The sequence below is a fragment of the Choloepus didactylus genome, chromosome 14, assembly GCF_015220235.1.
Source record: "Choloepus didactylus isolate mChoDid1 chromosome 14, mChoDid1.pri, whole genome shotgun sequence".
In the NCBI taxonomy this organism is placed as follows: domain Eukaryota; kingdom Metazoa; phylum Chordata; class Mammalia; order Pilosa; family Megalonychidae; genus Choloepus; species Choloepus didactylus.
Window position 1 is genome coordinate 90,599,182 of NC_051320.1, and position 25,407 is coordinate 90,624,588.

The 25,407-nt window shown below is 44.6% G+C and overlaps 1 protein-coding gene across 3 annotated transcripts in view; it reads left to right on the plus strand.

Annotated features, from left to right (window-relative positions):
• Positions 1–1,775: 1,775 nt before the first annotated feature.
• The window catches only part of KHDRBS3 (KH RNA binding domain containing, signal transduction associated 3), a 184,481-nt gene continuing 160,849 nt past the window's right edge, over positions 1,776–25,407 (plus strand). For all 3 annotated transcript variants that reach the window (XR_005211668.1, XM_037803225.1, XM_037803226.1), the window contains exon 1: positions 1,776–2,239. Coding sequence is in view for 2 of the 3 variants with exons in the window: in XM_037803225.1 (XP_037659153.1) it covers positions 2,152–2,239 (88 nt within the window). In the remaining variant the exon portion in view is untranslated. The remainder of the gene's footprint in view (positions 2,240–25,407) is intronic.

Genomic DNA, 25,407 nt, shown 5'->3' on the forward strand with positions numbered 1-25,407 from the left:
TGGGGTGTCTGAAGCTCAGAAGGGTGGAGTATCGAGGTCCCATCCCAAGTCACTGGGGGAGCCGGCATTGGCACGTCCTTGCCCTACCAGCCTGGCTCTGGGCCTGGATCAGAAACAGAAGCGTGTGGGTCACTAGGGACAATGCACCCAGTTCTGGGTGAGGATCCTGCAGAGCAGAGAGCCACAGCTGAAGGGAAGGGGAGGTAGCTCAGGGAGCACCAGGCAGGATGCGAAACCCCACAGAGGAGGAAGATGAGGCACAGAGAGGTGAATTAACTCACCAAAGCACACAGCACCCAAGCAGCAGAGCCGGGGGATTCCAAATCCAAGTCGTCTGGCCCCAGAGGCCACGCGTTTTTACCATCTCATTTCACTGCCTCTTGCAAGTTTAGACCTAAGAGAGAAGTGAGAAAGATTCTTCCTGGGGACTCTGAAATGGTTCCTAAGCTGGGAGTCAGGTCAGTCAAGGGGCAGAGGTGGAGATGGGATGCTTGGTGAGGGCCATTGGATACTGAGAGCTGCGGCTTCTGCCAGCATTTTAAAGAGCCTGAACGGCTACTTTGATTTCCACTCGCTGGTCTCTGGTTCTAGAGCTGCTTTCATTTGCATTAGGAGTGCAGGGGGTGAGGTGGGGACTGAGAGGACTCCCCTGGCCAAGGTCAGGGCACAGGTCTGTCAGAGGGGTGGCAGAGCTCTGGCTCATTCCTTTAACAAACTCCCTGGACCCCTGCCCCCTACCCAAGGTGCTGGGGACCCTTGCCCCCAAACCCAAACCATAGCCTGGCCTGTGAGATGCTCATGGTATGGGGGCCTGGGGGGAGGTGTCCATGGAAACAGATCACTACTGGTGTCTCTGGGGACTTCCCAACTTGGGAAGTCCGGGAAGGCTGTAGCGAAGGTGACATTGAGGCTGGGGTTGAGGCTGGGGAAGGCAGGACAAAGACTCAGGAGTCCGCAGGCTGCTGGGGATGTGGACTGACAGCAGCCTGGGGGAAGTTGGGTAGGGGGGTGAGGTTGAGAGGACAACAGCACCACGTGTGTCCCGGGGACTCTCCCCGCGAGGGGACTGGCGCTGCTAATTCATCCGCATCCACGCACAGCCGTCTCCGTGGGAGAAGAAAATGACAACCGGGTGGCAAGTCGGGTATGACAAGGACGCCCTGAAGGGCACGCGCTTTTATGTAATCGACCGCGGCGCCAAGGGTCTCGGGAGGCTGGCGCTGGGGGCCCGGGCGCCGAGCGAGGACTGCGCTCCCTGCGATACCAAGGGAGGCCGGCGAAGAGAAGTAAGTTAGGGAAGGAAATCGGGGCGCCTCGGAGAGCCGGGCGGCTCGCCCCGTGACCTTCACGCAGCCCCTGGGGTCAGCGGGAACCCGGGGCTCCCCTCTCCCGGCTCAGCCCTTGTCCCGGGGGGCCATGTGAGCACCCCACTTTCCGGGATCACTCTCTGGGTGACCTTGGGCGAGGTGCGGTGCTTCCCTGGGCCTCAGTTTCTCGGTCTGCGCAGCACTACAGTACCCGCCCGTGCGCGCTCCCAGAGACCCTCCCGGCGCCGCGCTCGTCCTCACGCGCCCAGTTCCCGCACGGGGTCCCGGGTCCCTGCCTGGGTCTCCGCGCAACCCGTGAGCCCCACGAGGCGGCGCTTGCCGCGGCGTTTGGGCGCAGTGCGCAGGCGCGGTGGGGCGGGGCGCGGGGCGGGGCGTGCGGGCGGCGCGAGCGGGGCGCGGGGCGGCTTCGCAGAGAGCGCGGGCGGCGCGCGGCGTGCGGGTCGTCGTGCTTCTCCGGCGCGGCGCGGCTGGCGGGGCTCGCGGGGACTGCCTCAGGGGCGCGGACCGCGCCGCCCGGCCCGGCCCGAGGCACCGCCACAGCGCGCCCGCCCGCACCCGCTCCTCCTCGGCGGCGGCGGGAGCGCAGGACCGCATCCGGGAGGCAGCGGCTGCCGGCGCGGGGCACTCGGCGGCCACCGGGGACCCGGGCTGCGCGGCCGTCGCCCGCCTCTGTGCAGCCGCCGCCGCCGGCCGCCCGCCCGGCTTGTCCCGCCGCGCACGGGTCCGCGCCGCCGGGGGCGCGGGCGGAGGCGGGGTCCCGCGGCCGCCGCCCGGCCGCCGGGCCGCCTCGAGTCGGCGTCCCGGACCCCGGCGGCCGGCGAGCATGGAGGAGAAGTACCTGCCGGAGCTGATGGCGGAGAAGGACTCCCTGGACCCCTCCTTCACGCACGCTCTGCGGCTGGTGAACCAGGGTGAGGGCGCGCCGGCCGTTAACTGTCGGCAGGGCCGCTGGGGCCCCGGAGGGAGCGGCGGGCAAGGGAGAGACTGAGGGCGGGGTGGGAACGCGGGGGGCTGGGGGCCTGGAGCCCGGGGGCCTGGCTGGGAGCGCCCCCGGGACTGGAGAGGGACATCGGGGAGATTGGGGCGGGGGGATAGAGGTAGGAACCTGGAGGCATTTGGTTGGGGAACCGCGAGAATATGGGACACGTGGTGAAAGACTGAGATGTGAATTTGGGGGGCTTAGGAAGGAAGGAGAAGACTGGGGTGGGGTGTTGGATGAGACTTGAAGGAAATCTTTGGGGACTCGGGGATACCCCAGGGAAACTTCTGGGCGGGGGACAGGGAAAATCTTGGGCTTTGTTGGGGAGGATGTTGAATGATCTCATTGGAGAGGAGAGTGCGGGGGACAAGGGGAACTAGGGTGTTTGGTTTGTTTTAAGGAACTGGAGAAGGTTGGAGGAAAATGGAAGGATTTGAGGAAATCAAATACAGGCGAGATGAAGTAGCAGGTGCTTGAATTGTTGGTGAAGTTTGGGGACCTTGGAGGAGGTCTGGGGTCAGACCCAAGCATCCTAGAGGAGAAGGACCCAGTGGTCCCAGTGGACCAGCCCTCTCTTCCTCCCACGTGCGGGCAGCAGGACAGTCTGCTCTCTTTGGAGGTGGGCGTCTCATGCCAAGCCTTGCAGCCCGGCCCTCGGAGGGGTCAGTAGGGGAGAAGAGGCGAGCATGAGAGCCCCCTTCCTTACTTGCTTGTCCTGTTTGGGAAGCGCTGGGCGGATGACCCTCATTAGTGTCTGGGGTTCAGAACATTAGCAGAGGAGTCTAAGTGCCTGTGTCATTTTAGCACCCCTCCAGCCAGCCTAGCGTGAGAACGGTCCTGGGCAGTCGGGATCGGGGTGCAGGGGCGTACAGAGGCGCGCCCACCCAGGCAGTGTTCACCTGGAACGTCCTCCTCTGGCTTTCTGAGTAATCTGCTTGGGATGGACGGTAAAGGAACCCCTCCTGGGAGCAGACCTTGATTCCTCCTGCATTTGGAATACATGTTTCAGATAAAGATGGGTTTGGGGGCCACTGGCTTGCTTTTTCTCTGGGTGATGGCTGAAGCATTATCTGGTCAGATGTTACCTTGTGCATGAAATCGCTCACTGCAGCGACAGAGTGTGCTTCCTTGGATAAACATGCTATTCCTGGCTCTTTTATTGTTGAAAGTGAGAGATGAGGCACACGTACTCTGTCCGTATATAGAGATTTATATTTTAACACAGCAACCTCTAATATTTGCCTGTTGCAGCCAGTTCTTCAGAGGAGGGTGTGTGTTGTCGACTGGTGGTGGTGGAAGAGAGGCTCTCACTGTCTACAAGAATTTGAGCATGGTGTTTGAATTGTTGAACAGCAATGGGTTTACAGAGCTTCCCCATTTTATTTTAATTGCAGGCTTATTTTTATTTCCCTAATAAAATGGGCTTGTGAAAAAGTAATGAGCATGTATTCTTAAATTAGAAAGAATTAGGTTTTATTCCGATGCTCTTCTGAACAGTTGTACGGTTAGGTTTATACTCATTATTCTTTATGATTTACATATGTCTTCTTTTTGCCTGCTGGGCTGACATCTCTATGAAAGAAATTTCTTTGTACATTGTGTGAGATCAGTAGCATAAGAAATACTGTGGACTGGGCAATCGCGTACGTTTTTCTTAATAAGGAAACTGAATCAAAGTTATGTTGTACTCAATTAAGGAAACAGTTCAACTAAGAGCATAATGAGTTATTTTAAAAATCATAATTTTTTTTGTGTGTCACATTACTTTAACATTGTGTTGCTAATACATGCGAAATTCTTTTGGTTTCTGTTGTTTCTAGTGTTGATGGCTTCCAGTTACTTGAAAAAGGTGCTGGTGAAATGTTTTTGTTGTTGTTGCTAAACCTGATTACCTTTACTTTTCCATTAAAATGTAATTCTTGTCAGAACTACAGTTCTTACATTGAATGGTTATCTGAAGGAAGAAAGAGGTGCTACTTATGTACTCTTATTATTACTGTTAATTCAGGTTACTTCAGACATGTTTTCCCCTCACATCATCGGCAGATATCCAGAGTGCAAAGCCCTATGATTTAAAATATTAATTATACTCTGTTATGTAACTCCAAGCTTACAAGTGAATTTTTAAAACATAGTATTTTAAGTCTGAATTAGAATTGATTATTAGGAAGCTTTGTTTTTAAATCTGATAGTCATCTTGTTATTGGCTATGTGACAAGATTTATTCTTATTTAGCTATATGTTTGACTATTTGCCTGAAAAGTGAAACTGTTTTTTTCAGGGGTTGTTCTGACTCTCGACCCTGGAATTGATAGTCCGGCACTAAATTGTACAATGATGATGGGTTAGCATCGCAAACCTTTATTATATTGTAGATTGGCATGCAATAGATACATTTTATGGTTTGCATCCCCAGATGCTAAAAATGCCATATGTTTGCATAGTATTTTAAAGTTGACAAGGCACTTTCACTAAAGCACTGGCTGTCTGCTTCCATCCTCAGTCTTGCGTCCGGGTGGCTCCATTTTTCAGGGGCAGGAGCCCGGGACCCCAGCCATACATGCTGGTCGGCAGCGGAGCTCGTATTTGAACCCAGGTCCTCGGTGTCCGTGGCTGTTGTTCTTTCTCCTTGTGCCCTCCAGAAGAGAGGGAATGAAACACTTCTCACATGTGCATGCAAAACCCTGCAGAAATCAATATAATTAATATGATTGTATCTGATTGACTTCAGTTTAGGAGAAATGTGTCCTTCAGGAAGATTTACCCTGGTTTTTTCTTAGTTTCTTTCTGTACTTGTTTTGTTTGTCTTCAAAGAAGCAAACATCCAGGGTGGACTCATTCTATAAGATTTTAATGCTCAGGCCAAGAGTCACTTTTGAATTAAAGTACTCCTGTGATCATTGTATCACTTTAGTAATCTGCACATTAATGAAACTGTTTAAAAATGATTCATAGTCATTTTTCTAACTTCAGTATTGGTAAACATTGGTCAACTTCCAAGCTGAATTTTTTTTTTTTTTTTCCAGAGTTTTTACTTTTTTAGGCTTGTGTTTCATGATGAGCATTAGTTGCTGACTTTTATTTTTATTTTTCTGGGACAACTGGTTCTTTTACCCTCCCCCACCCTGAAAATAGTGAATACTTTTGTTTCTCTACCCAAAGTAAATTGAAATTTGCAGTACTCTAGATTGGGTGATGTTTACTTCATGTTAAGGCTGAATGAAAGCAGGTGTGTGCTGGCATCCCCCCCATGTGCTTAGAGGGTGGATTGACACAGTGGTCACCTGCCAAGGAGGTTAGTTGGAGACAGAAGAAGCGCTGCATGTTTTGTATGATGTTCGCTAGTAGGGGATGTGCTGACTCTTACTGAAACATATCTTCAGAAATGTCTTAGGCATCATAATTTAATCCAGCTCTCTGGTATTGCTTTGGATGGTTTTCACTCCGAGCTAAGTAACCATTAAATAAGATTACATAATTCTGTATTTTTAATTATCTGATATAATGTATGGATTGGTGACTGGCTCACTGCCAAGGTGTATTTAGTTCTTAATTATAAGAGGAAGTAGAACAAAAGAGTCAAGATTAAAGTGGTCTGTGTCTAGATTGATAAGTTTTTTTGTAGGCATTTTAAAAAAGTATTTTTATATTAATTTTTCAAATATTAGGACTCTTAGCTTTACTTAGAATATATTTGGGGGATAAAAGTGTAAAATGGAGGGAGAATCATGACTTTGCCCTAATACATTTCTCTGTCATCCACAAAACCCTATGGCTTAAAATTTCATTTGGGGGGGACCCCTTTTGGAAAATATTTTTCATTTGCTTGAATGTTGTCGGACCTGAAGGGTGAGAGAGTAAGAATGAGAATTGCCAAGTTATATGTGGTGCTTTCAGTCTAGTGTTTGATGCCGCTTCATCTAGAGATTATGGTTAGTTTTTAATTGTTTGTCTTCAAGTTATCAGTATTGGTTTTTTTTTTTTTTTTTTTTTTTTTAAGAAAATGGATGATTTGACTCACACTGTTAGGCAAACTGTTTCTGAATTTTCTAGAGTGTTTATGATTCACAGGGATCCGAAGACTGTGACTCCCAGTGATTTGGTGTCTGGACTTGATTGAGAAGCTCCCCTGCCAGGGATGGGCTGGGTCCTGGTGGCGGGCAGGGAAGCCCCTGCTCTGTCTGCGTGTGTTTGAGGATGAGTCTCGTGCCCATGGATCTGCCTTCTCTCCTGAGAAACATCTGCACAGCCCTTCAGCTGGATGGTTTGGATTTATCCCAGGCCCTGAACAGCCTTGAGGCCAGAGACATCACGGGTGTTAGCCCAGTTTTCCAGTTGCAGAAACCGAGGCTCAGGCCACCCCAAGGACTCACCGAGGCTGACATACCTATGGAGCTTCCTTCAGGCTCTGCTCTTCTCCGAGTGTGTGTTCTTTCCACTGTGCCATGCCGACCCGCGGGGGCATGACAGGTGGAGGCGCCGGTGAACGCTCAGCATCGGCCACTTGAGTGCATCCTTTCCGCTCTAGCCTTTGCTGGAATTGGAAGATGCTTCATCCTTCAGATTTCTGCGCTGACATCTCCTGTGACCACTTCCCTTCTCCCGAAGTGGGTTAGATTATCCCTGTTCCAGTTCCCCATGGCACCCAGGCCTCAGCTTTCTTATGTGTGATACTTGCTACACCAGATTCCTCGTGTCTTTGTGTCTTCCCTGGTAGAGCTCGAGTGTCCTGGGAGGCAGGGCCTAGCTTTACAGCTCTTATGCCCTTCTTCCTTTCAGTCTTCTGTTTTCATTATTGTGAAGGTAGAAGAATTGGAAAGTATTTTCGTTGAACTTCAGCAGTCACTAAAGAGCTTTGCTCTTTAGCACTTTAGGGCACCAGCATTGGGGGTGGAGTGAAGTCTCTAACAGCTCTAGAAATACAAATGAAGGAGGGCTTGAGTGAAGTGCAGTGTTAAACAAGCAGCAGAACATCTCATTGCTCTTTAAAAATGGTACAACAGTAGGGGTCCTTCTTGGGGAGATAATGAGAAGATGTTGTCAGGTCTGCTTTGAATTAGATGTTTGTTTACTTTTTTTCTTTCTTGAAGAGCTTATTGAGCCAGTGCACTCTAAAACAATTAGCTCTCCTTCCCAAAACTCCTAATGCGATTTCTTAGGACAGGTTAAAACCAGGAATTTGGAAGCCTTTGTTGCATGCCTTCTCTCTAGCCTTTGCGCTTTGCGGAAGGAGTTAATCTGCAGTTTCAGATGAACTGAATTTCATATCAATTGAAATTGCAAATTGAAGGCCAACAGCCACTTTGATATCAAAAGATCCTTTAGCATGTTGCCACCATCCCCACTGCCTAAAGATAGAATGGTTTACATTTTTATACGCCCCCCCCCCCCAACAGAAAACAAGTAGAGTGTTCCTTAGCACTGGGGATAATGATAATAATAAAAGCTACCAAATTGAGGGCCTCTTCTGTGCCAGGTGCTTTCCATTCCTTACCTCTAATCCCCACAAGGTTCTGCAGGCTTATCTCTGACCCCCTCTGTTTTTCCAAATGAGGCCTCTAGGGCTCAAAAACATAAGGGAACCTGCACAGTCAAGGTGCACGGCTTGTAAGCAGTTGGGCTGAAATTATAAATCAAGTCTGTTGAGTTTTGCTAGGATACTTTAAGAAAAAGACAAAGGGACAGAATTTGACATTGTTGTTTGTTTTTAAATAAAAGTTCTTTATACTAGAAGCCAGTTATGAATTTCCATTGATGATGGTGAATTTTTAAAAGATGTTCTTGAAAATGTGTTTTTCCCAAAAGGCAGATTCACTTTTCTCCTATGCTCTCCAGAAATATTTTTCAGTCTTCAGTAGGCATTCATGATAAGGATTTTTAATTATGTATATTTCAGTGGTCAAGGAGAAAATATGAAAACTTTCTGCATTAGAAAATCACATTCTTGCTAAATGAGCTCTATTTTGAAGCAACCTCTTAGATGCTCACAGCCTCTTATTTTAATACTCTGTTAATCACAGAAAGAATTGGTTGAGAGTGTAATATGAGGGATTCATAGAGTTAGTTTATGGTGTGTTAGAAATTCTCCGTCCTCTACAGAGGGAGACTCAGGAAAGAAAAAAAGAGTGCCAAACATTTGCACAGACCATGATTTTGGCTCTCTGAAGTGGGAGGGCGAGTATGTTTGAATGTACTTGCCATGGAATTGCTAATAATTTATTAAGAACTTTTTCTGGGTTAGAGGTTTTATGTATTTCATTTAATTCTTCTAATCTTAAAAGACTAAAAATTTTACCTTATTTTACAGCTGAGAAAACCCAGGTCAGGAAGGTAAATAATTTGCCTAAGGTCACACAGCTAGAAGTGTTGACCAGGCTCAGAGCCTTACCTGCCCCCTCTCCAGGACATAGTGCTGTGTACCTGTGAGACCAGGTAGAGGGAGAAGCCTTCTCTCTGTCCATTTATTCCTGTTTTCCTGTTCTCCTGTTTGGCTTTCATGGGGAATTCTCTGCCATGCAGCTCTTAGAGTTAATTGCCTGTTTTGGACAGCAGATCTGATAAACAGGGCCGATTGCATACTGCGCAGAGAGGCAGACAGCGGCATCACAAAATGTCGAAGGAACCTTCTGGCCAGTGCCGGCTCTAGAAGTCTGGTGGGAGGTGTACATGAGAGGGACGGTGGTGCTTACCAAGGAAGGAGCTGCCATGAAGAGAGCCAGGCCATTAGGGGAGGCACCAACAACGCTGTGCAGCTTACCTAATTTCTCAGAGCTGCACTTTCCCATCTGTAAAATGGGCACCTTATCACCTTCCTTGCAGGGCTGTTGGTTTAGACAATGGTATAAGTACAGTGTCTAACACATAATAGGTGCTTAGTAAACATTACCTGTTATTGTTATAGAATGACCTGAGACACGTGTGTGTGTATTGGCATCACTTTGCAGACATAGTATATACAGTGATTTAATATAGTAACCATCTAGTTTCATTTCTTAGGGTAATTGGACGTTTATAGAATGATTTTTAGTTCTCCAATCCTAGAAGTATTGAAGGAGAAACTTATTCTTTAGGAAGCTTCTTTCATTAATATCATGTGTGAAATTAGCAGCAGCTCTGATTGATTTTTTATTATGCTGTTCAAGATTCAACACCTGAAGCTTAACTTAACAAGTGAAGCTTCTGTAAATGGTTTATGACTGCACATCTGAAAACATGTCTGGACACCCAGCTTCCTCTCTCCCAAGCACAAGATATTTCACTCTGAATCGGTAAGCTGTAAATTTCCATAATTCACCAATCAGCCCCTGCTGCTATTTTAAGACTTGAAAAGGTGTTCCTGGCGTATTGTTGATGTGCTTCCTTGGTTTGACAAAGAGCATGATTATGTGAGAGCACCATTTTTGATACCTCTTTTTGAGATAAATCCTAAACTTCGGGTCACTGTTGGTTCGAGCTCCCTGGAGAAATTTTAAAGGAGAGAAGGGTCATTTTCTTTCCCTTGTTCTTTGGTACTTCAGTATTTATGCCTTTTGTGCGCTGCTCTTCTTCCACTAGATGGCGCGCCACATAGCTAAGTTACCATCTTCCATCCACACTGCACAGAAATTAGTTTTGATCAACAAGCTGGCTTTGCTTTTGATTTTCATGCATCAGTATTAACTTCTCGTATTTCTAATATCTTAAAAGGTATACATGCTGAGTAACCAGAATTTGCAGAAATCTTGGCTTCCTTTTGTTTAGTAGTCCCCATCTCATGAGTGCCTAAGGTGTGCTAAGTTCTTTTTCACACATTGCTTTGTTCAATCCTGATGACCTCCCAGTGAAGTTAGTTTTGTTTTTCTCATTCTGTTGATAAAGAATTGGAGGTTAGAGGAATATACAGTTTGTTCGAGGCCATATAAAAAGTTAAGTGTTAGTTTACATTGTAGGGGCCACTATGCTCTAAAGAAAAAAATATATTTCAAAGAGCATTGAGTTAAAAATGTGTTAACTTTTTATTTGAAAGAACTTCAAGCTTACACGAAAATTGCAAAAGTAACGCAAAAACAAGACATAGAACTCCCAAATATCCCCACCCAGGTACCTGGATTTACCAACTGTTAGCATTTTGCCACATTTGTTGTATCAAGGAAGGATTAGGTTAGGGGTCTAACTTCTGGCCACTGTCCATTGTAATCTGTTTATTTTGTTGGGGTGAATGACACTCCTCACTGTTATTTGCATTGGAGTATATATATAAATTCTTATTTGGTAAGGAAGTAGACAGTAGTTGGGAAAGCCTTGTCAGCTGGCTGTGGAAACCCTGCTTCCTCCAGCCTTCTGCCGTCTGTGGCTTGAGTGGGCTAAGGGCCTTGGTCAGCATCAGCTGCAAGATCTGCAAAGAATTTTGAGCAAAGTCACGACTCCATTTTGAGTGACTTTTCAGCAGAGCTGAATCCTGGAGCACAAGTCCACAGGGACTTCAAACATTTATACTAATGAGGTTTCTTTCATTTTATTCCTTTATTCAATGCATATTTGTTGAGTTACCTGTGCTGTTAATTTGAACTGTGGCTTCTGGCAGTTACTTTATGCCTCTGGGCCTCTGTTCCCCATCCGCACATGGCAGTGATGCCCTGACAATGGGATGAAATGACACTGGCTTCATATGACAAAGATTCCATGTTTGTTTAATTTTACTTAAATTTTCAATGTATTAGAATATATTTGTTCTATCTAATATGAGATTATTAAACATTTGTAAGTTTCTGTTCCTCACATGGTATCTTTTGTATATGGGTATCAACCAGCACAGTGGATTATTTGTAGGTAACTTAGGACTGTCTTCCCCCTGCCCCTGTGTGCTTTCTCTGTCCCTTGCTTTCAGTTTGAGTGTGCTCAGTGAGTGTAAACAGAAGCAAAACACTTAGCAAAACCCTCCGCCTTTTGTTTTGCCTAGCAGGTGCAAGTCACAGTAAATTGAAAATAATATTGAAGTAAAGAACACAACTTTACATTAGATAAACTTGGGTTCCTGTCTAAGCACTGCTACTTCTTTGTGGTGTGACCTTGGAGACGTTAACCCCCCTCAACCTCAGTTTTCATGTCTGCAAAATGGTGATGAAAAATAATAAAGCACCTTTGGGAGTTTCTGTGGGTTTAAACAAGCTGTGTGTGAAGAGCTGTGTAGTGTCACGCCTGGCACATAGTAAGTGCAGAGTAAAGGGTTGCTGCTGCTATAGCCATGGTGGTCACCGTTACCTTTTCTTATCAAGGAAGTCATGGTCCATTGTGGGGGTGGGGGGATAATCATGCAGAAGAAATGACTTTAAGATGGTGTTAAGTGCTGTGGTAGAAGAATGTATAGAAGTTTTGAGAGCTCAGAGAACAACACCTACCTGGCTTGGACTCAGGACTAGGATGGGCTTTCTTGAGACTTAAGGTTTGAAGAGGAATTAGCTGGGTGCAGAAATCATTGCAGGTAGGGGAAGCGGCTTGGGCAGGGATATGTAATTTTTTTGATTCCTTTGATTATTTATTCCTGGCTCTTCTGTGTTTCTGTATCTCTTCGTGATCCTACTTGTAGATATTTGTTTATTATCTGTCCTCTCCCTTTCTTTCCCCTGCTTCTTCCTCTCTACCCTTTTAAAGATCTTTATTTCTTCTTCCTGGCATTAAAAAACTTTACTTGGAAATAATTTTAAACTTATAGAAGAGTTAAAATAATAGTGCCCTGTATACCCATTTGTCTTTATCACCAGTTGTTAACATTTTGCCATGCTTGTCTGGATGTATTTTCCTGACTCATTTGAGAGTAAGGTGAATGTGTTATGCCCCTTTACCCCCAAGGGCTTAATATTTTGGTGTGTATTTCCTGCAGACTAGAGCCTACTCTTACATCACCACAGTGCAGTGATCAAAATTAGGAAGGTTAATACTGATAAAATACTGTTATCTATAGTCCATGTGCTAACTTTGCCAGTTATTCCAGTATTGTACTCCGTAGGATCCAGTCCAAGAGCACACATTGCATTTAATCTCAGGTCTCTTTAGTCTATCAATCTGGAACAGCTTCTTTTCCTTTGCCTTCCATGACATGCTTTTGAGAAAACCACAAAGGCCAGTTGTTCTGTAGAAAGTCTTTCACTCTGAGCTGTCCAGTGTTTCCTCACACTTAGGTTCAGGGTGTGTACTCTTGGCAGTACTATCACTGAGGCGAGACTGTGTCCCTCTCAGTACATCATATCAGGAGGCAACAATGCCAGAGTCACCTGTTCCTGATATTGGTGATGTTGGGTTCAATCAGCTGGATAAGGTGGCATTTGCCAGTTATTGCTACCGAAAGTTACTTTTTTTCCTTTTGTAATGACTAAGTACTTTTGTATCTTTTGAGGGGATGTAAATATTCTATTCCTATTAAACTTTCCTTCACAAATTTTAGCATCCATTAATGTTTCTTACCTGAAGTAATTATTACTATGATGGTTGTGTTCAGGTTTGCTAAAGCTGCCATTATGCAAAATGCCAGAAATGGATTGGCTTTTATAAAGGGGCTTTATTAGGTTACAAATGTACATCCTAAGGCCATAAAAGTGTCCAAACTAAGGCATCAAGAAGAGGATACCTTCACTGAAGAAAGGCCGATGGTGTCCACAACACCTCTGTCAGCTGGGAAGGCACCTGGCTGGTGTCTGCTGGTCCTTTGCTCCTGGGTTGGTTTCCAAGTGGTTTTTTCCAAGATGTCTCTGGGCTTCTGTCTCTTTTAGCTTCTCTCAACTTTCTGCTTGGTTCTCCTGGGGCTTTTCTCTCTAAGCATCTGAGGGTCCTCTCTTAGCTTCTCTGGGGCAAACTGTGGGCTTCATCTCTTAGCTTAGCATCTCCAAACGTCCTTCTGTCTGCATCTCCAAGCGTCTCCAAGTGTCCAGCGTCTGTGTCAGCTCTTGAGCTCTCTTAAGGATTCCAGTGAACTAATCAGGACCCACCCTGAATGGGCAGGGTCCACACCTCCGTGGAGATAATTTAATTAGAGGTCTCACCTACAGTTGGGTGTCACATTTCCATGGAAACAACGTAATCAGAAAGTCCCACCATAATCAAAAAGATTAATAAGTCTGTCCCACGAGACTGCTTTAAAAAACATGGCTTTTGGGGAGACATAATAAATCCAAACCAACACAGGTTGTAAAGTGGTAATTTATAAATCAGTCATTTCATGTACATTTATTGGTTGGCATTCTACTGCAAGAGAGCTCTCTTTTTTTCCTCCCTTCCTCCTTCCCCTCTTCCCCCCTCCTCCATCTTTTCTGACTTTTCTATCTTTCCATATAAATTCATGGGTTCTTACTTGAGTCAGTGAGTTCGAATCCTTTACTCTCTCTCTGTACTCTGCTTTAAATTGTCCCAGATTTGGCCAGTGGAGGCCCTTTACCCTAGCTCCGAGGTCCTTTTGATATGATTTATCATACTCTGTGAGTACTTTTCTACTTTCTGGCTCAGCATTTTGTTCCAGGCTCATCTTGTATGTGCTCTCCCCAGCCCTAGAGTCAGCCATTTCTCTTAGTGTGGGATGGTGTTTAGAAACCAAGATCTGGGCTACTGGGGTGTCATTGCTTCTCGGCTCTTGCATCATCCCATGCTGGGAAAGGGCTGTGTGTTGGTGGGCATATCTCCAGGGTCTTTATGCTAAACTCTTAAGCCTAAGGTCAGCAAAGTTTTTTTGTAAAAAGTCAAATAGTAAATATTTTGCAGGCTCTATATTCTGTTCAACTGTGTTGCTCTTGGAGAAAAGCAGCCATAGACAATATATGAATGAGTGAACGTGGCTGTGTTCTGATAACACATTTTTATGAATACAGGCAGTAGGTTGGGTTTGGCCCATGGGTTGTTTGCTGACCCCCTGAGCTCTCAGCTGTTGGAAAATAGGGACCAAGCTTTACCTCTGTTTTACCAGTGCCATCCACAGCAGGGGCACAAGAAAAGTTGTTTGGATGAATGAATTGATGATAATTGTGAGCTATTTCTATTGAAGACTGTTCATTTCTTTCATACAGATCTTTTGGCTACCAAATTTTCATGACATTGATTTGTTGAGGTCTGTATTTACAAGATGAGAGTTTTTTTTTTTTTTTTAACACTTGATGCACAATATGCAAAGTAGTACTGAGATAAAACAATTGCATTAAACTTATGATGGTGTTTTTCTTGTCATGATCAAGTGGTTGCCTTTTTCTTAATAAAGGCCTATCTTAAGGCAGGGCCACCAAGGGCGGGTGTCAGGGCGGCTCTCCTGCTGCTTAGTGTCACTCACCTTCTGCAGAGTCTCAGCTGTAAGGCAAAACCGCAGCACCAATGAATTGGTGAAAAAAAAATCTCAAAATTATACTCCTTTTATTGTCTCAGGATAGATTTGTTTCTTCACAATTTTATTTGTGTAATTTATTGTTCTAATTTATTCAGAAAAGGATTTCATTATGGCAGTGACAAATGGATTTTATCAGGGACGGATCCCATTCTCAGAGAAAACTTTCAGTGGGAGGACACCCTGTTAATGATGCACTGATTGAGGGCTAGGAAGTGTTTGACGCTGAAAAGGGACCAAGCACGAGAGGCGTCTGTAGCTTAAACATGAAGACACAAATGAAGTCGATATAAAGTTTCTCCAATGATGCTAAAATAGGTCAGGTTTTTGATGATTGCTTACATTTTTTTTTTTTTTTTAATTCCCAAAATTCAAATGTCAGTTTTGAGCGTGGTGAGCAGTTTTTCTGTTTGTCAGCAAGGCATCTGCTTGTTTATCAGAAGCAGCATGAAGTCTCACTCAATCGTTTCTCTGGAGTTCAAAGTGGTTTTAAAATTCTGAGAACAGTTCATGGTTCTATGGAAGCTCCTGGTCTGATGATAAAGGGAAAACTGAGAGACCTCCTTTCTCTGCTTGGCTTTTATCTTCAAGGATTTCAATTTGGTTAATGAGTTTTACTGTTTTGTTTTAAGTATGTAAAACACTGTTCTAAGGAACCCATGCCTCAGTGGTCCCCTTCCTCCCCCTCCTCACACACACTGAGAAAGGAATTCACAACCACTTTTGGCACATTGCCCGTCGTTTAATAAACCGCCAGTTCAGAACAAGTAGGGGAACTTAATTCTCTGCCCTGTATGTGTACGACACACAGTGACTTAGAAGAGCAAGAAGGAAGCAGGACAAGTCATGTAATTTAAGAGTGATTGATTGTTTTGTGTATTGTCCTTATTCTAGTTGCCTTTTTTTCCGGATCAGGGTTTTAATTCCTTAAAGGGTGGGCTACCTGTGGTAATGATAAGCTCTATGAGCTTCAGTGTCTTCATCAAGAAGGTGGCCATTAGACAATCTGTATAAAGCACCTGACATATTGTAGATACTCAAAAAAGTCACTTACTGTCTCTTTAGGCACTTTAGGCACTGGGCACTTTTCCTTCTTTTCCTTCTGCATGGAGCCCAGCACAGAGTTGAGATGCATTATATATCTGGGAAGATTTGCATAGAAGACTGTATGTGAATTCTTGGCTCACTGGTCTTTGCTAGAGTATGTTAGTTTCAATAAGGAATTCATAGCAGAAAGTAGTTTTTTAAGGGTGGGAAGTCAGTGTTCAGGCAAAGGAGTAAGTAGCATGACCTACTATTCAAACTTCAGTCTTTTAGGCTCTTGACTTTCGGGAAATTACTCTCCAAACTTCTGGGGAGAATCCTATAGGAGAGGATGGTGGGTGGGTGTTTCTGCTCAGTTGTGTCTTTCCCACTAGACTGGAGGAGTGCTCGGGTCGGGTTCCTTTGTTTATCCTTAAGGCCCGTGTTCTCAGGCTGCGCCGTGTGCTGGGACACAGATTGGGTAATACCTTCTCCCTGTTTAAGGAGTTTTCAGCCCAGCAGGGAAGACAGCCAAATTAGAAGACATTTATGTTGTAGGAGGATGTGCTATACCAGAGGCAGTTGCAGTGAGTGCCCCCCGCCCCCATCTGGGGTAGGGTCCCCAGTGGGACAGAGCTGTGTGGTGTGCAAGGCAGCTCTGGGAGCAGCTTTCCTTGGTGTCAGACCATGGGCATCTCTGAAGACTGCAGGGCACTTTGGCACGTAGTGCACCATGAGTGAGCTCCTTTGCCCCTCCTTTAAGGTGGGACTCTGTCTTACTCTTTGTATTCCCAGCACCTCGTAGAGTGCCCCCCTTTGCTTTCAGTGTTGATTTTTTTCACAGTAGATTATGATGATTTGTTGGAAAGTTATTTCTCCCAGAAGAATCGAAGCTCTTTACAGGCACGGCATGTGACTTCTTCTTTGTCCAGTAGGCACTCAGTAGGTGCTGGTAGGATGGATAACTGTTTAATCTCAGCTGCTTCTTCGGTGGATTAAGACAATGAGTTCATTTCCCTCCAGAGACTGAAAAGAGTGTTTTCCTTTTATTTGAGTTTCACTTCTGACTTTGAGCAGAGATCTGCCCCTTGTTAGGCAGGTGTGGCAGGCGATGTGGGCGTGCGCCTGGGTCTGGACTCCGACACCCAAGAGCCACGGGATGGAGACTTACCATTGCCCTTCTCCAAACTCAGCATGAGGGTGCAGTGGCAGCCACATCCAGTCTGTGTAACTGGACTCCAGGCCCTTGGGAGCTGGGCTTGGTTTCCTGCTGCAGCCCCAGGGACTGGCACCAGTCTGGCACCTAGTATGTGTTTTTTGAGGGAATGCTGTGTGCCGTTGCCATCTCGTGGTCTTTCTGGAGTAGGGGTAAAGCCGGGATGTGTTGAGAAACAGGGTGAGTGGGCGGGTAGGGGCGAGAGCCCGAGGAGCCTAGCAGCCTGCTGGGGAAGGAGCTGGAGTGGGTTCCACGGCCGTGGGTCATAGTCGCGGGGTGTAGGCAGAGTGGTGGCCTGGTCAGCTCCATATCTTAGAAAGATCATTCGGGGTGATGAACAGTGCAGGCTGAAAAGTTGCATTTTGGGAGTTCAGAGTTGCAGGTGGTCTTTCTTGGACCTTTCCTCTCACTGTACATGCACTGCCCTGTACTGGAAACCATGGTTGAGGGTGAGATCAGCTAGGAGAGGGTGAATCACAAGAGAAAAAGGACAAAGGGATTGCTGCAGCGTATCAACACAGAAGAGCTGTGCAAAGCACAAGGAGACTTCCTTTCCTTTTCTTACCTAGGAGGACTTGCTTCATACAGGTGTATGATTCCTATTGTAAATTATATTTTATAATTCTTATTGTAAAAGCTCTGCGTTTGTATGTGATGCATTTCTTTTCAAGTAGAGATCTTAGAAATATGTCACTGCTGAGGATGCTTAAGCAAATCAAGGTCCCTCTAAGCTTCTTGAACCCAATGCTGGTAGTATTGGGAGGAGAACCCTTTGTTATGAAGAGCCCAGGAAGCGTGTGGAATGATCGGTTTATCCCAGGCTCGTCTACGAAGCTTCATGGCTCCTGATGTCTCTTCCTTGGTGCTCACAACTCTCCCACATGGACTTGGAATTGGTGCCCACTTTCCCAGTAGATTGTAAATGTAAAGGACGGGCTTGGTGGCTTCTCGTGCTTGTACGTGTTGAACCCGCTGCTTTCTCAGGGAACATTTCTGGTTGGGGGTGTTCCATCAGTGAACCACTGTTGGGCCCAGGACTTAGGCCTCGGACGGAATCCTGCCACCTAAGGCTGCTGCCTGGGAATAAACGCAGAGGGGGTGTTCCACGCAGATGCAGACCTTTATCAGCTCACATGGGAACAGCGGAGCTTTCCCCCCTTCCTCCTTTCCTTTAGGGCCTAGGGTAGGAGCAGGCTCGGTCTCTGTTTCCTTTCACCTTTTGGGTTGCCCACTGGCTCCTGTTTGATCTTTTGAGTCAGGGGTCAGCCTCATCCAGAATGGTTGGGGTCCTGGGGCTCTCTTACTGCATCAGCCACATGGTAAAAATGGGCCAAAAAAGGAGTGTTTTAGGACAAACGCCCAGGAAAGGTCCTCTTTTCAGAAGACGGCTTTTCCGCCTCTTGCCTCCTTCCACTGGAAGCTCCACCTGCTAGGGCTCCAGCCCAGCTTGGTGTCATGGAGGAGTCCCTTAGAGCCTTCATTCTCTCTTATGGGTGGTGAAGTTACTTTTTACTGGGATCCTTGGGATCCTCAAGTGACTCGAGTATGTCACCAGCATTTTGTTTTTCAGTTCCTTTGCTTAGGGACCTTAGTAGGAATTAGTGAAGTGAATTCATTCTCCTAGTTAATTTCATTTCAGTTTCAGGTTGTCAATTTCTATTTGAGAAACCTTTAAAAAACCCTTTTCTGGAATAATTTTGTCATTTGTTTGAAAAATGACAATAACCAACTTTTCAAGTACCTTGATTTGGGTTCTTCATTTGAGGGAGAAATATTGACCTCAACTGACATTACATATACATAAAGGAAAGTATATATCTTTTCATAAAAAAATGATCACAATATTCAGGATAAGTTTCAAACCATAAACATTTTACCCTAAAACCTAACATACAGTTCTGCCTGAGGCTAGCCAGGTACCCAAGGGAAATATGTTCTATATCTTGCTTAACCTATAAAATTCACTTTGAGTTGGTTGCTCCTTATGATGGCAGCTAGTTCTGTTCTTTGTTGTAGCTTATTTTATCTTATTTAACACTGTTAATGAGTTGGTTTATATTGTTTCATATCTTCTGTGAGTTCTTTACGACAAAGGCTAGGGACCAGGCGCTAGGAAGAGGATCACTTATTCAGTTTAGTTCAGTAAGAAGGGGTTTTCTTAGGAGATTTCATTTTGAATGAGGTATGTTTGTACAGAGGAAAAAAAATGACTTCTTAATTTTCAGGTTCAGATGTTCTGTTTTTGAGATTGTACTTACATTAAAACTGAAAAGCTGGAAGGGAGGGTGTATTGTTTTTTTTGTGGCTGCTACAACAAATTACCACGCATTTAGTGACTTTATTATCTTACAGTTCTGGAAGTCCGAAGTCCAGAAAGGTTCTCACTGGCCTAAAATCAAAGTGTCGGCAGGGCTGCTTTCCTTCCTGTAGGTGCTCCAGGGGAGAATCCTGTCCTTGTGGTCTGACGTCACCCACATTTCTTGGCTCATGGCCCCATCCTGCATGTTCACAGCCAGCAACATTGGGCAGCATCCTTTGTATGCTGTCATCTCTCTGGTTCTCCCGCTTCTGCCTTCCTCTTCCAGTTTTTAAGAACCTTGTGATAACTTTGGACTCACCCAGAAAATCATCATAATCTCCCCATTTTAGGGTCAGCCGATCAGCAACCTTATGTCTATCTGCAGTCTTAATTCTCCTTTTGCATGTAACCTGACATCCACAGGTTCTGGAGATTAACAAGTGGCTATCTTTGGGAAAACCGTTACTTGCCAATCACAGATGGATTGGGGAGAAAGATAAAACTGATGTTTACTAAGGGCCTAATATATTCTTGGCCTGGTTTTAGAGATTTCCATGTATTATAATGAGATGTTAAATAACTGTCACTTCACATAATAATGAGCTGTTATTTGTTGAGTTCTTGCTAAGTATCAGACACTGTCCAGGGAGATTTACAGACCATATTTCTCTCAATTCTCAATAAAGCCCTCTGAGGTGAACACAGAAATTCCATTTTATAGGTGAGAAAACCGGCTCTCATGGGGTTTGTGACTGGCCCCATGTCACAAGGATAGTATGTGACAGAATGCTTTGGACTTCACCAGTCTGATTTCTAAACTCATACTCTTTCTGTTAGATTATAGTGGATTAAGAACTCAGGGTCCTGGGGAGCTGATTCTGCTTGCTTCCCACACCATGTGGAAGTCTTTAGTGGGATAATATTCACAGTACCTGTTGGGGTCTTTGTCAAAGGCTATTTGGTTTCCATGTCAGAATGACCAGTTAGGAAAGCAATTGGCTTCACACTTTTCTTCTGCATTCCTTCCCTCTCCACTCCCACTTTGTATCCATTCACAGACCATACCAGCTTTGGTGAGTATTTACTGAGCTCTTCCTTTGTCACGGGTTTTATTTTCCCCAAACCATTCTCTTTTAATCCTAACATACTGTGATGTGTGAAATGGAAATCAGTGTCCTTGACTTCAAGGAGAATCTGATCTATGAAATGTTGCAAGTTAAGTGGTTTCCTATCAAACCAACAGCACATCCCCCTGCTGTTTGTGCGGCAGCGCGGTAAACTTGAGCTCAGCGTATACTTGTACTGTACTCAAGCCCTCTGCACTTGGTGTCCTTCCGCCTGTTTGTGCTTGGTGTGTCTCCTCTCTCCTCACACAGCCCCTTTGACGTAGGTACAGGCATCAAACTTGAACAGAGGGAAAGCCGAGCGCCAGAAAGGTTAAATGACTTTCTCAAGGGCACGTGGTGTACAGTGGAACCGTGGCTCCAGTTGGGGTCCATTTGATTTCAAAGCTTCATAGCTCATGGCCTCAAAAAATGTGCACATTTGTTGGGTAAACAAGATACAAAAATAAAACAAGAGTCAAAAAGGTAAATCACGCTCAAAGATGACAGTAGGGAAAATGTTGAAAGGCTGTAATTATTTGCTAGGTGAATTATACCAGCAGTTGATGTATTAGAAGGTAAGGAGGGACAGATCATTTTTGGCTGTGGTAATCAGTGATGGTTTTTGAAGGAGGAAAGTTTATTATTGCTTAATTTCCAGATAATTGTTCTGGGATATTCCCTAATCAGAAATAAAACATGTAATAATGACTGTGGTAGCTACCTACGTTGAACTTACATCCAGGTTCTATTTTCCATGTTTCCATATATTATTTCATTTAATCTTTGCAGCAGCCTTGTACAGAGTGGTATTATTATGCCCATTTTATAGATAGTGGAAGTGAGCCTGAGCATGGTTAAGCCTGAGGTCTGACTAATGTGCAGTAGGACTACGTTAAAACCAAGTTCTCCTTTATTCACATACATGTGCTTCAGTTGTACGTATTCAACCAGATCACTTTAACTAATTCCATAGAAATGGGGAAAATATAGCGTTGGGAACTAAAAGCGGTCAGTATAGTAATTAAACAGATGAAGAATGCCCTAAGAACACAAGGTTATATATTTAAAAGTAGGGCTAAAACATGCTTGGCTTATATTGATTCAGATGAGCTCATGACATGGAACAAACTGGGACTTGTTTCAGGAAACTTAGTGTCTGTGGTAGTCTGAATAATGGCCCCCAAATCTGCCCATTCCCTGATTTCTAGGACTTGTGAGTGTTATCTTATCTGGCAGGTGCGATGGAGCTAAGGCTTCTGAGATGGGGAGATTATCCTGGGTTAACTGGCTGGGCCCCATGTAATCCCTCTGGTCCTTAAAAGAGGGAGGCAAGAGGTTCAATCAGACAGAGGCCGTTTGACAGCGGAGAGATTGGTGTGTTGCGGCCACACACTGAGGAATGCTGACTCCTCTGTGAGGCGGGAAGGGCAAGGAAAAGGATTCTTCCTTGGATCTTCCAGAAGGCCCTGGGACACATTTTAGATTTCTCATCTAAAAACTGTAGGATAAAACATCTGTGATGTTCTAAGCCACTAAATTTGTGGTAACTTGTTATGGTAGCAATAGGAAACTAATATAATGTCCATAAATAACTATGGGCTGTTCAACAATGTGAGTTAGAGATGTCAGTACCTCACTTTTACTAATGGATAGAACAATAAGCAGCAGATCAATAAGAAAATATGATGAGCAACAGTATAAACCAGTTAGTCCTGACAGGCATCTCTAGAACGTGCCTCCCAACAACTGTGGAAAATACATTTTTCTCAATTGCACATGGAACATTCTCAGGATAGACCATATGCTAGCCCATAAAATAAGCCCCAGTACATTCACAAGGATTTAAATCATGCAAAGTATGTTGTCCAACCACAGTGGAATGAAATTAGAAATCAGTAACAGAAAGAATTTTGAGAAATTAGGGCATATGTGAAAATTAAAAGAGCACACTCCTAAATAATCAATGATTCACAGAGGAAATCACAAAGGAAATTAAGAAAATACTTTGAGATGAATAAAAATGAAGATACAACACATCAAAAACTTATGGGATGCAGCTGAAGCAGTGCTTAGAGGAAAACTTATAGCTGTAAAACAAAGAAGGGTCTCAAATCAATTACCTAACCTTCTATGTTAAGAGCAAACTAAACCTAAAACAAGCAAAATGAAAGAAATGATAAGATTAAAACAGAGTTTACTGAAATAGAGACTAGAAAAAAGTAGAAAAAATCAAGAAAACCAAAAGTTGTTTCTTTGAAAAGATCAATAAAATTGACAAAACTTTAGCCAGATTGACCAAGACAAAAAGAGAGAAGATTCAAATCACTAAAATCAGGAAAGAAAGACAGGACATTACTGCTGACTTTACAGAAATAAAAGGGACTAAAGGACTACTATGGCATGTATTTGCCAGTTGTGGTGAATCGAATTGTGGACCCCAGTTTGGATGTGTTCTTGGTCTTGGTCTGCGTTCTGGTGGGTGTGGACCCATTGTGAATAAGATCTCTTCTGGATGTTACTTCAGTTAAGGTGTGGCTCAGCTGGACCAGGTTCGCTTTGATCCGATACTGGGGTCCTTTATAAATTGAGTCTTTGTAAACAGGCGGAACCCTGAAAATTGCCGGCCAGCCAGAAGCAGGCCTTCCAGTCTCTGAAACTGTGAGCCAATAAATTTCTGTTGTTAAGCCAGCTCATTGTATCGTATTTGTTTTAGCAGATCGGAAGTTAAAATAGTTTTTTGGTACTGAAAAGTGGAGTACTGCTATTGTAGATATAAAAATGTGGAAATGGCTTTCACATTGGATAGTGAGTAGAGGCTAGAAGAATTGTGAGAGCTGTAGAGAAAGTTGGTATCATATTAGAAATACATAATTTGCATAATTTGGTAGAATTACGGACATTAAAGGTACTTTGGTGAAGCCTTAGAAGGAAATGATGGCTGTGTCATTGGAAATGGGAAGAAAGTCAGTCTTTGTTAGAAAGTGGCAGAGAACTTGGAGAAGTTGATTTCTGATGTTGGATGGAAGGCAAAATTTGGAAGAACTTGAGTATTTAGCTGTGGACATTTCCAAGCTAAGTGTGGAAGGTACAGCCTATTTTTTCCTTGCAGCTCATAGTGAAAAGAGAGAGAAGAGAAATAAACTGAAGATTATGTTTTTAAGCATGAGGAAACCAGCAGTTAGTAATTTGGAAAATTCTCGGCCTGTCCACATAGCCTGTTCTGAGACCAGGGCCAGAAGCAGCCCTATCAGGGACCTCCCTGTGCTTTCCGAAAGTGCGTCCCCGGAAGACAGGGCCCCACGTGGAGGTTTAACTGTTCGGCCCTTTGCTAAAGAGGGTGCAGCTGCACGTGGATGCAGTCCACCCTTTCAGTGGAGATGGAATGATCTGTGGAAGGTTCCCTCGCCTGATGGCTTGGACCCGTGTGAACTGCACGCAAAGCTGACAGGGTTTTTGCAGAATTTGTGTGAGCAGAATCACTACCAGCCTGGACTGAAAGGGACAGAGAAGGGATGAACTGAAGGAAGAGTGACTTCAAGGGCAGAACCATGGAAGTGGAGGTTTGGACCGAAACGATCTCAGGCCAAGAGAGTGGGCCCTTCGTGGGTTCCCCCTGCCCTCGGAGGGGCCGGGCCATGGCCGCCTGCCCAGGTATTGTGGGCACTGGCTTTGTGCCCCGTTGTTCAGGTAGAGTGCTGCCACTGCAGAGCCCAGAGAGGCTGGTCTCCCTGTGGTGTGTGAGGTGAGGCTGGCCGCAGCACAAGCACTCGGAAGGGGTGCCCTGATTCTGGGTTGGGTGCTCTCTCCTGTGCCCTTCTGACTTCCCGGAGCACTCTTGCATACCTTTGTCATAACCTTTATCACACTGGATTGCAGTCTGTTTATTACCTACGTCTCCCCTTTTGGGTTTCAGCTTCTCGAAGGCAGGGCTGTGTATCCGCAGTGCCTGGAACAAAACAGGTATTCAGTAAAGGTTTTTTCACTGAATGCTGCAGGGAAACTCCTTGCACATAAATCTGTACTGTCCATTCAGATAATTTCTTTAGGATAGTTTTCTAGAAGTTGAATAGGTTAGAGTTGATCAACTTTTTAGAGGCTCTTGACCTGCATTGCCAAATTGATTAATAGATGAATTGTACCAATTAAACTTTCTGCTAGCAGTATATGTGAATACTATACGGGGCCTTGTGAATCAGATTTTAAGGTAAGATATGCTAGGATCATGTGTGTTGTTATGCTCAGGATGTGGTTTTTTAGGGGGAAACTAAGTAGAAAACATTTATTAGGCGGACTTCCGCCTGCCACCTTTTATGAGTACTTGGTAATGGGAGCATAACGTACCAAACTAGAAAACTAGATATTTGGTTTTCCATTTCCCATCCTGTATGTGGTTGCTTTTCAAATAGTTTGTTGTTAACTAATGTAGTTAGATGGGCAGAGAACTTTCTTTGGCATTCAGCATAATGATCAGACAGTAATAGGCACACTGCTGAAATAAATGCTTTTTCAAAACTTCGAGAAACTCTTGGAGAAGCATTCTTTCTAGTCTCCTTATGGTTTTCCATAGTTTTTTTGTTTTGTTTTGTTTTGTTTTTTAAAAGGTGTTAAATGATATTGGGCATTACATTAATAAGTCTAGAGTTGTTGTGCAGATTGATGATTTGTAGTGATCTTATAGTGGCTAAAGTTGTCCATAGGCCAAGAGAAAAATAATTAACAATGATGTAAGGAGTGTTTGGATTTGCATCTGATAAAATCTGGCATGGAATTACAGAGAATCTTGCAACACTGCCTTGGGAAATAGGAAATGGGTGGATCGTCCTTTGCAGGTCTTAGTGCTAGAGAAAAGGGAGAGTTCTAGAAATGAGCTCTGGGTTACCAGACTGGTTTTTGGAAGCAACCTTATGTCCTTGGCTGAGATAATTTGTTGTCACTTATATGCCCAGATTGTTCTTATATTGGCCATATACCCAGCTGTACCTGTGTGCCATCTTTTTGTTATCTCTATTTCTTAGAAGTTTTCAGACTTGTGTGTGTGTGTGTGTGTGTTAGGGGTGGGTGGGAAGTGGTGTTAGAGCTTGGGAGAAGCTTTCTTCTTGAGATTATGGTTTCATTGTTT